Source organism: Cervus canadensis, chromosome 16 (assembly GCF_019320065.1).
Source record: "Cervus canadensis isolate Bull #8, Minnesota chromosome 16, ASM1932006v1, whole genome shotgun sequence".
Lineage (NCBI taxonomy): Eukaryota > Metazoa > Chordata > Mammalia > Artiodactyla > Cervidae > Cervus > Cervus canadensis.
Window position 1 is genome coordinate 50,812,639 of NC_057401.1, and position 14,798 is coordinate 50,827,436.

Genomic DNA, 14,798 nt, shown 5'->3' on the forward strand with positions numbered 1-14,798 from the left:
CCTGGGTTAGAAGACAAATTACCTGTACAGAGGAGTGGAGATCAAGGTGACATGAGACTGAGGGGAAAGGATGGAGTAAAATGAAAAAAAAAAAAAAAATGATGGGTTTTGTTTTAGGAGTGTAAGGAGAAGTTTAAAGTAAGTGTGTCCCATCATAAAATTTGTATGCTTAAGAAAGACAGCTATGAATGAAGTGGATAACAGATCTCATGATGACAAGAGAGCAGGTAGGCAAACCAGTTAGGAATATGATGCATTTGTCTCACTCAAACACAACATAATTTGGACCAGAGCATTCCCTCATGACTCAGCTGGTAAAGAATCCGCCTGCAATGTGGGAGACCTGGGATTGATCCCTGGGTTGGGAAGATCCTTTCGAGGAGGGAAAGGCTACCCACTTCAGTATTCTGGCCTGGAGAATTCCAAGGACCGTATAGTCCATAGGGTCGCAAAAAGTTGGACAGGACTGAGCGACTTTCACTTTCACTGTCACTCAGAGTGGAAGTGAAGAAAGCTTGATAATATCAAGATGCTTTAGGGGAAATTAAAGGTGATATTGGGTAACAGGATGCAAATCACAGGATGAAAATGTTTACCAAATTCCTCACTGAATGTGTATTGGAAGTACCTGAGATTCCATTTGAACCTTGCAGTGTTAATTATTTCAGGTCAGTAAGCAAACATTTAATGTTTATGATATGGTGTTTTTTCTAGAAACAAGTATCCAAAGGCTGAGTATAATAGCCAAAAATTACAGAAAACAAACAAACAGACAATCTTAGATAAATTAGATATGCAGCTGAGTTTGAACAGTATCAAAGACTTTTCATCTCTTACTAAATGTGGATCTTTAAGATCTTCCCTGATTTTCCCAGAGCTGGGGGACACTGGAAATGCATTTTGTTGATGTCACCACATCCAGAGACTATGAAGAGAGAAAGGATAGACCAGGACTGAGCTGTGATAAACTCCAGTGTGATCACCAAGTCAAGAAGGATGAAATACCAGAGAGAGCAAAGCAGAAATCACAGAAGGAACAGAATTAGTAAGGGTGAGATCCTAAAATCAAAGAAAATCAGTGTATCAAGGAGGACAGAGCATTCAACCATGCAAAAACTGCCTAAAAGTTGAGTAAATTGAGCAACAAAAAGTGTCAATTGCACTTGGCAATTTGGAGCATGGAGGTTTGACTCTTCATAACAAGAGCTATTTCACTGTAGTATAGTCTTTTGTAGTAGAAGCATGGTGATGAAGGCAACCAGGAAAATCATATTTTTTTCTTTTTTTCTAATTTAATTTTTTAAAGTATAGTTGATATGAAATGTTGTGACTCAGTTATACACATATATTCTTTTTTTCATGTTCTCTTCCATTATGATTTATCATAGGATATTATTCCCTGTGCTATACAATAGGACTCTGTGCTTTATCCATCCTATATATAATAGTTTATGTCTCCTAATCCCAAATTCCTCTCTCACCCTCTCCCCCAATCCTCTCTCTCTGGGTAACCGCAAGTCTATTCTCCACGTCTGTGAGTCTGTTTCTGTTTTGTAGATAAGGCCATTTGTGCCATATTTTATAGTCCACATATGAGTGATATCATATGGTATTTTTCAAAAACAACAACCAAAAAAAAACCCCCAAAGAATAAACAGCTACAAACATTGAATCCTCTAGATTTCCTAACTGAAACTACAAAGAATAGAACTCAGTGACTTTTCATAAGTCAACTATGCTTCAATTAAAGAAAAAAAAAACCACAACACTCTGACATTAATATATGTTCTTCCAAGTCCTTATTCTGAAAGATATTTCAGTTGGTGGAAGCCTGTTACCTTTGGCTTTTATTTTCATTTATCATCAGAAAATTATTTTGCACACCAAGACTAAAACCTTTAAAACTGACACATATCAATGTAAGGTACATTTAGGTATATTACATAATATAATATTCTTTACCAGCTGAGCCACAAGGGAAGCCCAAGAATACTGGAGTGGGTAGCCTATCCCTTCTCCAGCGGACCTTCCCAACCCAGGACTTAAACTGGGGTATCCTACATTACAGGAGGACGTGTTACCATCTGAGCTATCAGAGAAGCCCCTATATTACATAAAACAACATTTTATTATTTCATGAAACAATACATTCCTTTAATTGACTTTATGAAAATTTTTTTCCCCTTTTGAGGTAAATAAAAGAACATTTCTAAAAATTATGCTATACATCAGGCCTAATGAAACAAAGGTTACATTTGATATGTTTGCTCCTTCAATTTTTATTGAAAATCAAATGTCTTTACACTATAATTCAAAAGTTGCAGAATTTCTTAAGCTTGGGCTTAAGCAATCATTATTTATAATGTATTTTATATTTTTCATGGCATGTAAGGGCATATATTGTTATTCAGAAAATATCTGGCTCACAAACTTTAAACGTAGACATTTGTAATTTTGAAATAGCATTGACTAATATGTGAGTTCATAGGCTGCAAGAAAAATATCAACAATATCAGAGGTAGCGATACTTTATTTTAGAACTTGTAATTCTGAATTTGCATTCAACCTCAACAGCTAAATAAATCATGAAACTAATATTTTGATACTGAAATGTTTCACTTAATAGCTCTTTGTGAACATGACTGTGATTGTAGAAATTCAACCCTAGTTTTGCCACTAATTAACTGTGTGATCTCAAGACCCACAAAGTCTCTTTGCTTCTATTTCTGAACCTATGAAAATGAAGTTTCAACTAGAATAACCTTATAGTCATCTGTAAAATTTTGTGTTGCTTATTTATGTTTTATTATAGGCTAAATATTATTCAATATTTTGCAGTTTGGTTAGACTCCATCTATGTATACATTGATTACTAGAAAAGGGTACTTGAAAACCAAAGAGTCTAACTTTAAGTGCCAAATGTGTACCTTGTGAGTTATGTTTTGTCAGGATTAACTTTTCAGATCCCTTTTAAGGAATGGATAGGCAACAATTTACAGTTAGCCATCATGATGCAATTGGTTTGGTGCTAGAGGATGGGTTTCTTGGAATTCCCTTCCTCTCCTGGGCATCTGACATCTCTTTCCCAACCCACTCCATTACTTGTCAAGGTCCAGAACTGTGGGCAGAGCAAACCAGGGCAAGAGATCATTTAATCAGGATATAAAACAGACTTCTTCCAGCTACCTTCATAGTCCACACATTGCATATAATCAGCTGACTTAGATGAATTCACCAAGTAGTTTGCTCCTATTTGGGGATGTAAATTTCCTCCTGCATGGGAATCAAGGTGAATGTGGTGAGAGGAGAGTGAGGAGCTAGGAGAGGAAGTGAAATTAATGAGAAGATAAGTGTCAAACCTGTTTGCCCTCAGAGTTATTGTGAATGACTTTATGGATTCCCCTGGGTGTGAAAATATAAGTTGCAGTGAGAAGTGTCATTACCAATTATGGCTACAGAAGCTAATAAAAATAATCTCCCTGACTTGAGCCACTTCATCCTACCAAATTTAGTACAAACATATGATGATATAAAAAAAGAATCAAGTGATATATAGGGGTAAAAATATCTGCTATGAAAAGTATTTGGGGGGTATGTTAGGAGTCAATACATAATTTATTCAAATGTAAGTTGTATGTCAGTTAAGTTATGAAAATTCAAAACCCCTTAGTACTCTGGGTACTGGAAAAATTATATGAGTAAGTAAATATAATATAGAAGAAAACAAAGAGAAAACTGTTTCCACAAATTTGAATCTCTTTATGAGTAAAATGATGATACAGTGAATTCATTTTTATTTTCTTAAATGAAATGAATCATGTAGGTTTAAAATCCTGGTCACACTTAATGAGAAGAAAAGAAAAAGAAATACACTAACCAAGAATAAAATATTCATCAGAATAAAGACATCTAAAAATACTACAATTTATTCATTTCATTTCAGTTTGTATAACTAAACTTCAAAATATCAGAAATCATTTATAATATAATTTTGAACAGAGGACAAGCTCTGTATCTCTCTTTCTCTTTTTTAACAACTCCATGGCTCTATCATAGTATATTTTCTCAGATGAACCACTGAAAGAAGTCCTCCCTGTTATACATCAATAGTTTGATATACTGTGAGGGACTAATTCAAATATATTACTTGCCTGCCAGTTTTAAAATTGGGTTTAACTTTCAAGTATAGATGTATGATTATTATCTTCATTCTCTTTAAATAAATTTGGCCTTGTGATTTTGGGGAAGCACTTTGCTTTTCAAACTTTAAGAAATACTTTCAAGCAAAATTAGGTGTTTGGAATTTATAGAAACAGTAAGCTGATTTTTTAAAGTATTTAAAAATTATTTTCCTAGTGAGACAATTACTATTCATGAAGACTCAATTAACCCAGTGTCACACTGTCACTCTCAGAAAAATCATTCTTTTGTTCATCCACATAAGAATTGTTTATGGAGTATCTGCTGTGTGCCATCTGCTCCAGAAACATCTGCTAAACAAACATGAGTGTAAAGAAAGTCATTAGGAATGTACCTTCCACATTCTTCTCTGTATCCACATTCTTCTTTGAGTTGATTTAAATTTGTCATTGACTATCCCAAGTGGCGCTAGTGCTAAAGAACCCGCCTGCCAATGCAGGAGACATAAAGAGATGTGGGGAAGATCCCTGGGTGGGGAAGATCCCCTGGAGGAGGGCTTGGCAGCCCACTCCAGTATTTTTGCCTGGAGAACCCCATGGACAGAGGAGTCTGGTGGGCTATAGTTCATAGTGTCTCACACTAATGAAGTTTCACGCTAATTAGAACGGTGTGGCTCAGACGGTAAAGAATCTTCCTGTAATTCAGGAGACCTCGGTTCGATCCCTGGGTGGGTAAGATCTCCTGGAGAAGGGAGTGGCTACCTACAGCAGTATTCTTGCATGGAGAATTCCATGGACAGAGGAGCCTGGCAAGCTACAGTTCATGGGGTCAACAGAGAGTCAGACAAGACTGAGACTCACACTCTCACTTTCAAAGGGACTGTATGTCCCTATTTGTCCTGATATTCTGGTGTAATTATAAGTGAAGTCCCTTTCCACCCTTAAAAAGTGTTCCAGATTGTATGGCTAATTATATATTGATCTTTATAATAAATAGGTTTGCAACAAATCTAGGAATCATTTGTCACTGGCAAGTAACTCTCTTTGCCTAGAAAGAAATAGATGTAAAACTGTACATTCAAATTTAACTAGCATCTATATTTTGAATCAACCCATGTAAGTCAAGGATAGCTTTTTAAGCAACTAGAAGCTATCATGACAATAAATCCAGCATTATCAAATATGTTTCATTAGGCAAATAGAATACTAGTATTAGTAAGGGATGTATATTACCTCCATACTTTGGTAATAGTATTGATCACATTCTCCCTGTTATACATCACATTAAGTCTCTTGGCATCCATCATCAACCATTTCAACATAAAGAAAAATAGCTTGATTTTTTGAAAATACTAAGAAGTTTTATTATAATAAATTAGGCAGTGTGTAGAACTATCAATAGATATTTTAATCTAGAACAGCCTCCTCACTTAACTATAATGATGAACAGAAATATATGGTGGATGATAAATATAAACCTCTGGATAGAATGAAGTATGTTACTTGAGGATTCTGCTTGGGCTACTGAGTTTAAAAGCTATAGGCTGAATTTACACTAAAATAAATAGTGAGATATCAAATACTTACTGATGGCATTCATCAAAAAGAATAAGTCATGTGAATAGAAACGTATTGTATTCTGTAACAAAGCATTTATGAAGCCGGGTCATATGTAGAATCAGCATTTCATTTCCATCCTTTTCTGTGATCACTCCCTTCCAAACACAGTGATCAAAGCTTTACCATGTCAATTCTAATTTCCACATTGCATTTTCACATTACCCAGTCAGTATCCTTTTACTCCTTACATTTCCAGATGATTCCTTGACACTCCGTAAAGATGTTTTGTCTTTTCGTTTTTTCTTTATTCCCACAGCCTTCCACCTGCCTCTTTGCAAAATTAGATTCCTCCCAGTATTGTGACCCTCTCTTTCCACATATGGTAGACCTCCCTCTCATAATTATTCTATCCACTTCTGGCTTGAATACCTATTCCTTTTCCTGTCCATATTTTCAAGACTTCAAAGTATGTACACACTATGATATATAGTTAAAATGCAGCAACACTTATCAAATTTAGGGCTATAATAAAAAGGAGTTAAACTATATGAAGACAAGCAAGGAAATAATAACAAAATGAATAATAGAAGAATCTTTCTGACCCAGGGATCAAATCTGGGTCTCCTGCATTGCAGGCAGATTCCCTGGAGAAGGGAATGGCAACCCACTCCAATATTCTTGCCTGTAGAATCCCATGGACAGAGGAGCCTGGCAAGCTACAGTCCATGGGGGTCACAAACAGTCAGAAACAACTGAGTGCCTAACACTTTCACTCTCATACTTAAATTTTAAGCAAAAATATGCCCCATGCATAATAGTGAGATAAATCCATATTATATATATATATATATTTTAATGTTTCCAAAAAATATATCCATATAGCTTTGGACATAATTGATTATATATACATATATATGTATGTGTATATATACACACACTATACAATATATGTCATTTATGTATACACATATACATACATTATACATGTATTTTTGTTGTTTCATCTCACGTTATACATATAGTATATTTTTGTTGTTGTTACCCATCTCAAATTCACATTTAGTTGGGTGTCCTGAATTATTTGTTAAATCTAGTAACCCTGCATTCCATTTGAGTATACTTCTCTGATTACCATATTGTGATATTTAAAATAATAGTGAACCTAATAATTGTTATAATAAAATGTAGAATATCAGCTAACCAAGAAGAAAACAGTCTGTAGAGATGAAGTAAAAGACACTGGACCTAACGAAAAAAAGTAGAAATGAGATAATTCTGTTTAGTAATGGTTTAATACCATCCAATTGAATAATTTGAAAGTAATGAAAGAACAACCAAAGTAAAATACCCAAGATGAATTTCTATCAATTTACCCAGTAGCTACAACATTACTGGTAATAAGAAAATATTCACTGTATGTGGAAAAATTTCCCTAAGACACACATCCAACAGGTCACTCAGTTCTATATTTTTAAAATACTGAAGTATTTTTTCATGTTCTATATTTTTAAAATACTAAAGTTGAATATGGCAATGGAAACATCATCACCTTTAGTGTGAAAAGTCATAAACTAGAGCCCAAGATTTTCCACCCACCATTTGTATGGCCTAAAGTTACACAGTATTTACTAAGGTAATTTTTTCCTGAGTCTCATTTTCTTCATTTTAAAAATGAGGAAATCCCAGCTCTATTTTGAGCATTAAATAAAAATATTATGTAAAGAGCATCGTGTAAATGAAAATATTTCTATATGAACATATAAATAACATTTTGCAATCTAATATTTAAATGCAATAATTAATGCCTGATAATATCATTCTAAAGGATAATGGACAAAAGAGATGAACCATGTAAAATATTCCTGCTTTTATTTCTACACAGAATCAAAAAGAAAGGGTTAAAGATAGGGGCTCCTTTTTCCTGTTTTACAAAAACTTAAAATACCCTGCTTTTAGTGCATGCATCTTTAGATGAATTAACATCTACAGATTGACCCCCCACACACACAATTATTTTTCCAGTCAGAATTTCATACTGCTTTTCCATCACCTATTCCCCTCAGTGTAAACAATGAGTGGTTAGACTTAATCACAAGTCAGGAATCCTGAAAGCATAGCCTGGCAAATGAGAATATCATGGCGTTCACCAGAAGATCAACGATTCCCATTGTTCTGTACGGATAATCATTTTCTACATCCTTCGGGATATTAAAAATTCTTGTGGTGGTATTCAGAGAGTGCAGAGATCACCATGTAAGCCCTAATGAAACATAGCTGATGAGAATGGTTGGAAATTGCTGATGTCCAGTCTCCAAGAATGTTCTTTTTTCTAACTCTTTATCCTCTTTCTGTTTTTGCTTAGCGATTGTTGTACTTTTCATCACCCTGAGACGTAGCAAAAAAGAGCCCCTGATCATTTCAGAGGAGGATGTGCGGGAGAATGTGGTCACCTACGATGATGAGGGGGGCGGTGAGGAAGACACGGAGGCCTTTGACATCACCGCCTTGAGGAATCCATCTGCTGCCGAGGAGCTCAAGTACCGCAGAGATATCAGACCGGAAGTGAAACTTACCCCCAGGCACCAGACATTGTCCACCCTGGAAAGTATAGATGTTCAGGAATTTATTAAGCAAAGACTAGCGGAAGCCGACCTAGACCCCAGCGTCCCTCCTTATGACTCTCTGCAGACTTACGCCTACGAGGGTCAGAGATCAGAAGCTGGATCCATCAGCTCCCTGGATTCAGCAACTACTCAATCAGACCAGGATTATCAGTACCTTGGAGACTGGGGGCCCGAGTTTAAAAAATTAGCTGAACTCTATGGAGAAATAGAATCTGAAAGAACAACTTAGGGGGTCAATCCTTGCAACCTTCTAGAATTTGCTTCCTGAGCAAATGGAGATGTAACCTCAGCAATGGCAAGGAAGAAGCTTGGAAACAGTACTTGGAACTGAACAAGCAGAGCACAGCTACTGTAGAAACAAGTGCCCTTTTCATGATTGAAACTGGGTTATTTAAAGGGAAGAAAGTCAAATTAAAAAAAAAAAAGAAAAAATCAGAGAAAAAGCTATTGTTCCTTGTGTATATTTTCAATCGCTCAATAAAGTCTGTGTACTGTTTAATGAAGAATACCTGAATTAAGCCAAACAATGATATTTGTTTCACTATTTTGTGATTTCTTTTCAAAATCAAAACTAAACAGAAAGTTTCCAAATCACTTATGACTCTGATTTCTAGGGGTGGTACACTGATAATCATGTGGTGGTGAAGGTAGTCATGACCTTTTTCCACCTTTTTGGGTGGACTTGAGATCCACACCCTATTATTGTGACACAGCTCATTAGCTTTGTCTTCTTGAAATGACAGGAAGCATTTCCAACCTACCAGGCCGCCCCATCATGGACTTGTATGTACCATTTTTCTTTGCCCTCCCCACTTCTTTTCTCCATATGGAATTGATGGAGCATGGGGATTTGCTGCTTGCACTATGATGTATGCAACTTCTGTGCACCGGTTGTGCACTGCTCTGAATCATGGAGACAATAGTCTCTGTCCTGCCTGTGCCCCTTTAACAGGAGAACCCCCTTTTTTAAGCGGATCGAATGAATGTTTTAAGATATACTCAGACCATCTGATATGTCAGGGAAAGATTTTATTAAAAAAAAAAAAAAGCAAACTACAAAACTTATCCTGTACAAAACATTGAGGAACTCTATTCTTTTTCTTTTCCATTTGTTTTTAGGACATTTACATCAACAATTCTGATCATTCTTGTACCTCAAATTGGTTGTCAAAAATTTGATAATTGGTTTATACTTGTGTAATTTGCTTATTTTTAACATGGCAGTCATTAAAAAAAAGTGTACCTTACATGATAACTATGTAGTCTGAAAAGATTATCCTCTAATTTACATAAACTTCATAGACTTTTGATTGACTTGCCTTTATTCCTCACAGAGGCTCAGACTTCCCCCCATCTCACTATCTGATTAGACTTTTATGTTTGGGACTTACAAAAAATATGTAGGTCTAGTAGCAAAAAATTGGAGGTTCACACTTATTATTCTCAGACATGTCTCTCAATGTCACTGAATTTTAGGGTCCCAAACTAGAAAATAGGGATGGCAAAGACTTTCCTGCCTATCTTACAGTTTATATGAAGATCAATAAGCATCTATAAAAGTGTTTTCCCAATTGCAAAGTAGTTTGTTATGTAAAGGCTCGCAGACACTAATTTTCTAATTCTATTGGTTCATAATTACATAGTTACATACTTTGTAAATGAAATAATACATTATCTTAGGAGAATTTAATGAAACTGTCAACAGTAAAGCACTTGCTAACTTAATATATAAAAGTTTAATTCTTTTGATATTTTCCCCAAATAATCTGATCTTTTATTTTTCTGATCTAATCTTTTTTTTTTAGAATTTATTGGACTTTTCCCCCTAAATTGCTTAGATAACAATTTGCTGTTGTTGATATTGGTTGTGAAATAAAAATTTATAACATAGTGAGCCTATTCTAAAAATTGAATATATCTGTATTTCAGATTAATTGGAATTTTGAAGTCCTCAAGTTAAAATTTATTTCAAGGGCAAGTTTTCCTTTGCTCTTTAGGTCATTATAATCGAGAATCCTCAAAAGTTATAGGACATTTTCTGTCTGATTCTACTCATTTGCAAAATTTTGAATTTTGCCTCTGTTCACAACTGCCCTGTGCTATTATTATTTTTCAGTTTTTAGGTATGGGAAGTAAGTAAATTTAATTTGAATATATCTCAATTTGTGTTTGAAACCTGAGGAATAAAATGTAATTTAAGTGTTTTACAACATTTTAGCTTTCCAGATGCTGCTTGATCATTTTTTAATCTCATAGTGGTATACATTCCAGTATAAAGTTAAATCAAAAGAGACACTCAGGGGCTTTGGGGAACAACCTCTGGAGATCCATACTGGTTATGTGAATGCTGGACTATACTCACCCTGACAGAAGGGTACACCTTTGAAGAACAACTGTGGATACTGGTGTTTGGACTTTCCTATGCAAAGAGGACCAGGGAAACCAGGTTTTGGAAGTCGAACAGGCTTTTGGATTTATAAGTTTGATAAACTATTCACAGTTTTTTTCTTTTTTTTTAAATATTCATTTGGTGACTTTACAGATAAAGGCTTGAAAGATGAGAATGTGTGTATAAGGCAAACTATTCAAACTTAAAAGCCAAGGTCCTCTACATGGTTGTGAGTACTGGAAGTATTCCTCTGATTTTGTGGGAAAATACCCAGGTTCATCCATTTTCAATCACACATTATAATGATAATGGATTGTTTCTCAGCCCCTGATATTAAATCTCATAGAGAGGCAAAATGGAGCTTCTGTAGTATTGATTTATATGTTCTGATGTTGATTTATTTCAGAATTTTGTTAAGGAAAGCATTCAAAATATTATTTTTATATAAATTCTAAAATGAGGCAATTATATAACTATTATAAGTATGGATTGGGTCTCATATTTTTTACTGTGCTAATTTGAGTCTGAAAAACAAGTGGTGTTGTTCAGTTGCTAAGCCATGTTCAACTCTTTGCCACCCTATTGACTGCAGCACACCAGGCTTCCCTGTCCTTCACCATCTCCTGGAGTTTACTCATGTCCATTGAGTTGGTGATGCTAATCATCTTATCCTCTACTGCCCTTTGCTCCTTTTGCCTTCAATCTTTTCTAGCCTCAGAGTCTTCTTCAATGAGGTGGTTCTTTGAATGACGTGGCCAAATTATTTAAAAATGTTCTGCCAATGAACTGAGTCATTTAGGACTCAGTTGGGTCTGACTCCTTGTGACCCCATGGACTGCAGTCCTCCAGGCTCCTCTGTCCATGGAATTCTCCAAGCAAAGATATTGGAGTGGGTAGCCATTCCCTTTTCCAGGGGATCTTCCCAACCAAGGAATTGAACCAAGGTCTCCTGCATTGTAGGTAAATTCTTTACCACCTGAGCCACCACACTCAATACTTTATTCTAAAAATTTCAACTTATCAGTGTTTGAAGATAATTCTCAGGTAGTTTAGTGAGCAAAGAGTTTGAACATACTTTGAGCCCTCTCTAGGCTCAGATAATCAGCTATAGACTATATGATTCCTTATGGATTCCACCATGGAATCACTAATGTGTCTCAGCATATAATCAGTAAACCTTGATTGATATTTATATATCTAGTTAAAATATAACTTTGAAATCAATTTACTTATTTCCAATAAAAGAATTTTCCACAGACAGATCTTATACAATGTGGTGGCTGCTAAGTTAGAGGAAATACAAAGTTATTTTTTATTTAATGTCTTTCTTATTAAAATCTATAAATTCCAAATTACCTTTGTGCAAATGTAGGTCTTGCAGGCTTTACCAAAGACTGATCACTTTAAATTATTTCTATGATAAATATGAACATATATAGATTCAAAGTGGAAACTGAAGAGGAAACTGTCCTAAGATGAAGCTCTATATAAAGTTATGCCTTTTCCATTATTAAGTATAAGAAGGAAAATATGCTGGGAAATGGCCTTCATGTAACCACACAATCACATGCACATGGGCATCCATATATGTCTTCATGAAGAATACTTAAGATAAAAGACTACTCAAAATAGTGACTTAGCTATTGATATGATTTAAATATGATATGCATACAAAATTTAAGTACCCAGCATATGGAAAATTCAGTAAGAAATTAAGGAACATTTTTGGGGGGGCTTTTATTTTGTATGTAGCCTCAGCCTAAGCTTCAGTACTGGCCATGATTGAAGCTGATTCACAGAAGTGATTTCACAGAGCAGAAAAAATTATCAAATAATGATAAATCAAAATTTTAGAAATGATGATTTAATGCACACACTGTGGCAATTAAATACAAATAAGTGGTTTGGCTTAGATTCTTAGTGTACTACAGTGTAGAAGTCTGGATCAAAGAAGGGCAATGTACTAAATCATTTTCAGCAATGCTGAAAGTTACATAAATGATTAGTCATTATTTTATTTGTTCCTGTGGACCTAGATCCATAGTTAGGTCCATTTCCCTTTTGGTTTAGCTGAATATACAGGTAATACACCCAGAAATTCAGGTAGACTTGTTCATGTCAGCAACCATCAAAAAGTATCCTGATTAAAAGAGTGTGATTATAGGTACACCAGACATACAGAAATAACATTATTTTTTAAAAATAACATTATTTATTTAAAATAAATAACATTATATTTAAAAAAAAAAAAAAGGCAACTCATCCCAGTGAGGAGGTGAATTCATGAGACCCAATACTTTTGGATTAAGCCTTCATCTGCTTTTTAGTGTGGGCAGTGCTTGATTAGTTATTCAACAAAGCAGAACTCTAAAGCTGATCATTCTGGAGAGAGGCAAGAGTCCCATTTTTCAAACTCAAATTGTACTTAGCTTCAAGGTATGGTAACATTCAATTAATATACTTGGCTTTCACTTTCAAGAATAGAACAAATCCCAGAACTGTTCTTGAAAGATATGTGACTCAAATTTAAATTCTCTCTCTTTTTTATCCTTTAGGATTAAAGGCAAATTAAATATTATCTGAAGAAAACAAAACCACTTCAGCTTTTATTTTCTACATCATCTGCAGAAGGTAATTTTTTTTTAATAAAAGATTAGAAATTATAAACCCAACAGTCAAAAGTAGTTCACCATCATTTGAAGACAAAAGTAGCACAGAACCCACTCTTTTTATCAGGTTACAAATTCAGCATTTTAAAATGAAGACACTAATAGCAACAGTTTTTAACATGTTTAAAGACGTATTCTGCCCTCGGCTTATACCAATGAGTGATGTAGTGAGGAATTTGTTTTTGTTTTGTGTTATTTTTGTTACAATAAGAAATAAAAAGTATGTTCTTATTTGAAGCATTGATGCAAAAGAAGCTTTTAGGATATTGAAGCATGGTTACATTTATCCACTTTGCTGAGTCTATGGAAATGAAGGATTTTTGCCCTTCAACATTACAGAGGCATCAAACCAAAATAATTTGTTTTTAAAACAAAGTGAAAATGAATGGGATAGGAATTCAGACTCTTGAAATGATATGCTGTGAGAAAGGCATGTGCCGTTTAGAGGTAAAAGTGGCTTCTTCATGTGGCTTTGTCTTATTACCCAACAATATTACCTTAGGAAATAAATAAATGGCTATGATAGTTACTGTCACCCTAATGATCTTATCAAGGCAATTTTTCTTGTGTCAAAATGCATCAAATTCTTATTCTAAAGCATTTATTGCCATTTTCCAGTGCCACTTCAAGTGCCTTAGTTTCAAGCAGGAATTCATATAATCTAACATTGTGATTTATTGAGTAAGTTCTTCTAAACATGCATTATACCTAAGATACTATTTCAGGCACTGTGAAAGATATAAAGAAAAGTGTTTTGGTGATAGGTGTTACCAATGAAATAAGAGTCTTGCTTGAGAGTTAAGAGTTACACATAGAAAGCTATAAATAAATATAAAGCAAAAAGTGGCAAAAGTTCTTAGATAGACTCATATATATGCCAGGAAAGGTTGAAGGGTCACATGAAAACTGTGTCAGTGGAGTACAATCTTGAGGTTTTCTACAGGACATGGAGAATGATACAAGGGCAGAGTGAGCCACTTAGATGATCGTCCAAAGCTATATCATTTCGTGTGGAATAGAGGACTCATGCGGCACATTAGAGATAAGATATTAGAAGTTAGATTTAGGTTTAAGATAACCCAATGTCACTTATGCTTTAATCAATGTCAGTGAGTTTTGTTTTGTTTTCCTAAAGAGAAAAACGACTGTGGCCAAACATCCCTTTAAAAAAACTCAATCCTTCATTAATGTCTACCATTCAGTGGTGGTTTAGTTGTTGGTGGTTTTGTCACTAAGTTGTGTCTGACTCTTGTGACCCTATGGATTGTAGCCCTCGAGGTTCCTCTGTCCATGGAATTTTCCAGGCAAGAATACTGGAATGGGTCGTCACTTCCTTCTCCAGGGGTTCTTCCCATCTCAGGGACTGAACCCATGTCTCCTGGTTGCAGGCAGTCTCCTGGATTGCAGGTTTATTCTT

General features: G+C 34.9%; 1 protein-coding gene across 6 annotated transcripts in view; it reads left to right on the top strand.

Annotated features, from left to right (window-relative positions):
- CDH18 (cadherin 18) overlaps nt 1-8,829 on the top strand; it is a 1,183,249-nt gene extending 1,174,420 nt beyond the window's left edge. For 4 of the 6 annotated variants that reach the window (XM_043488846.1, XM_043488845.1, XM_043488847.1 and 1 more), the window contains one exon: nt 8,062-8,829. In XM_043488846.1, coding sequence (XP_043344781.1) covers nt 8,062-8,552 — 491 coding nt within the window. In that variant the 3' untranslated portion in view covers nt 8,553-8,829. The remainder of the gene's footprint in view (nt 1-8,061) is intronic. The other 2 variants (XM_043488848.1, XM_043488849.1) reach the window with 1 other exon arrangement.
- The last annotated feature ends 5,969 nt before the right edge of the window (nt 8,830-14,798 follow it).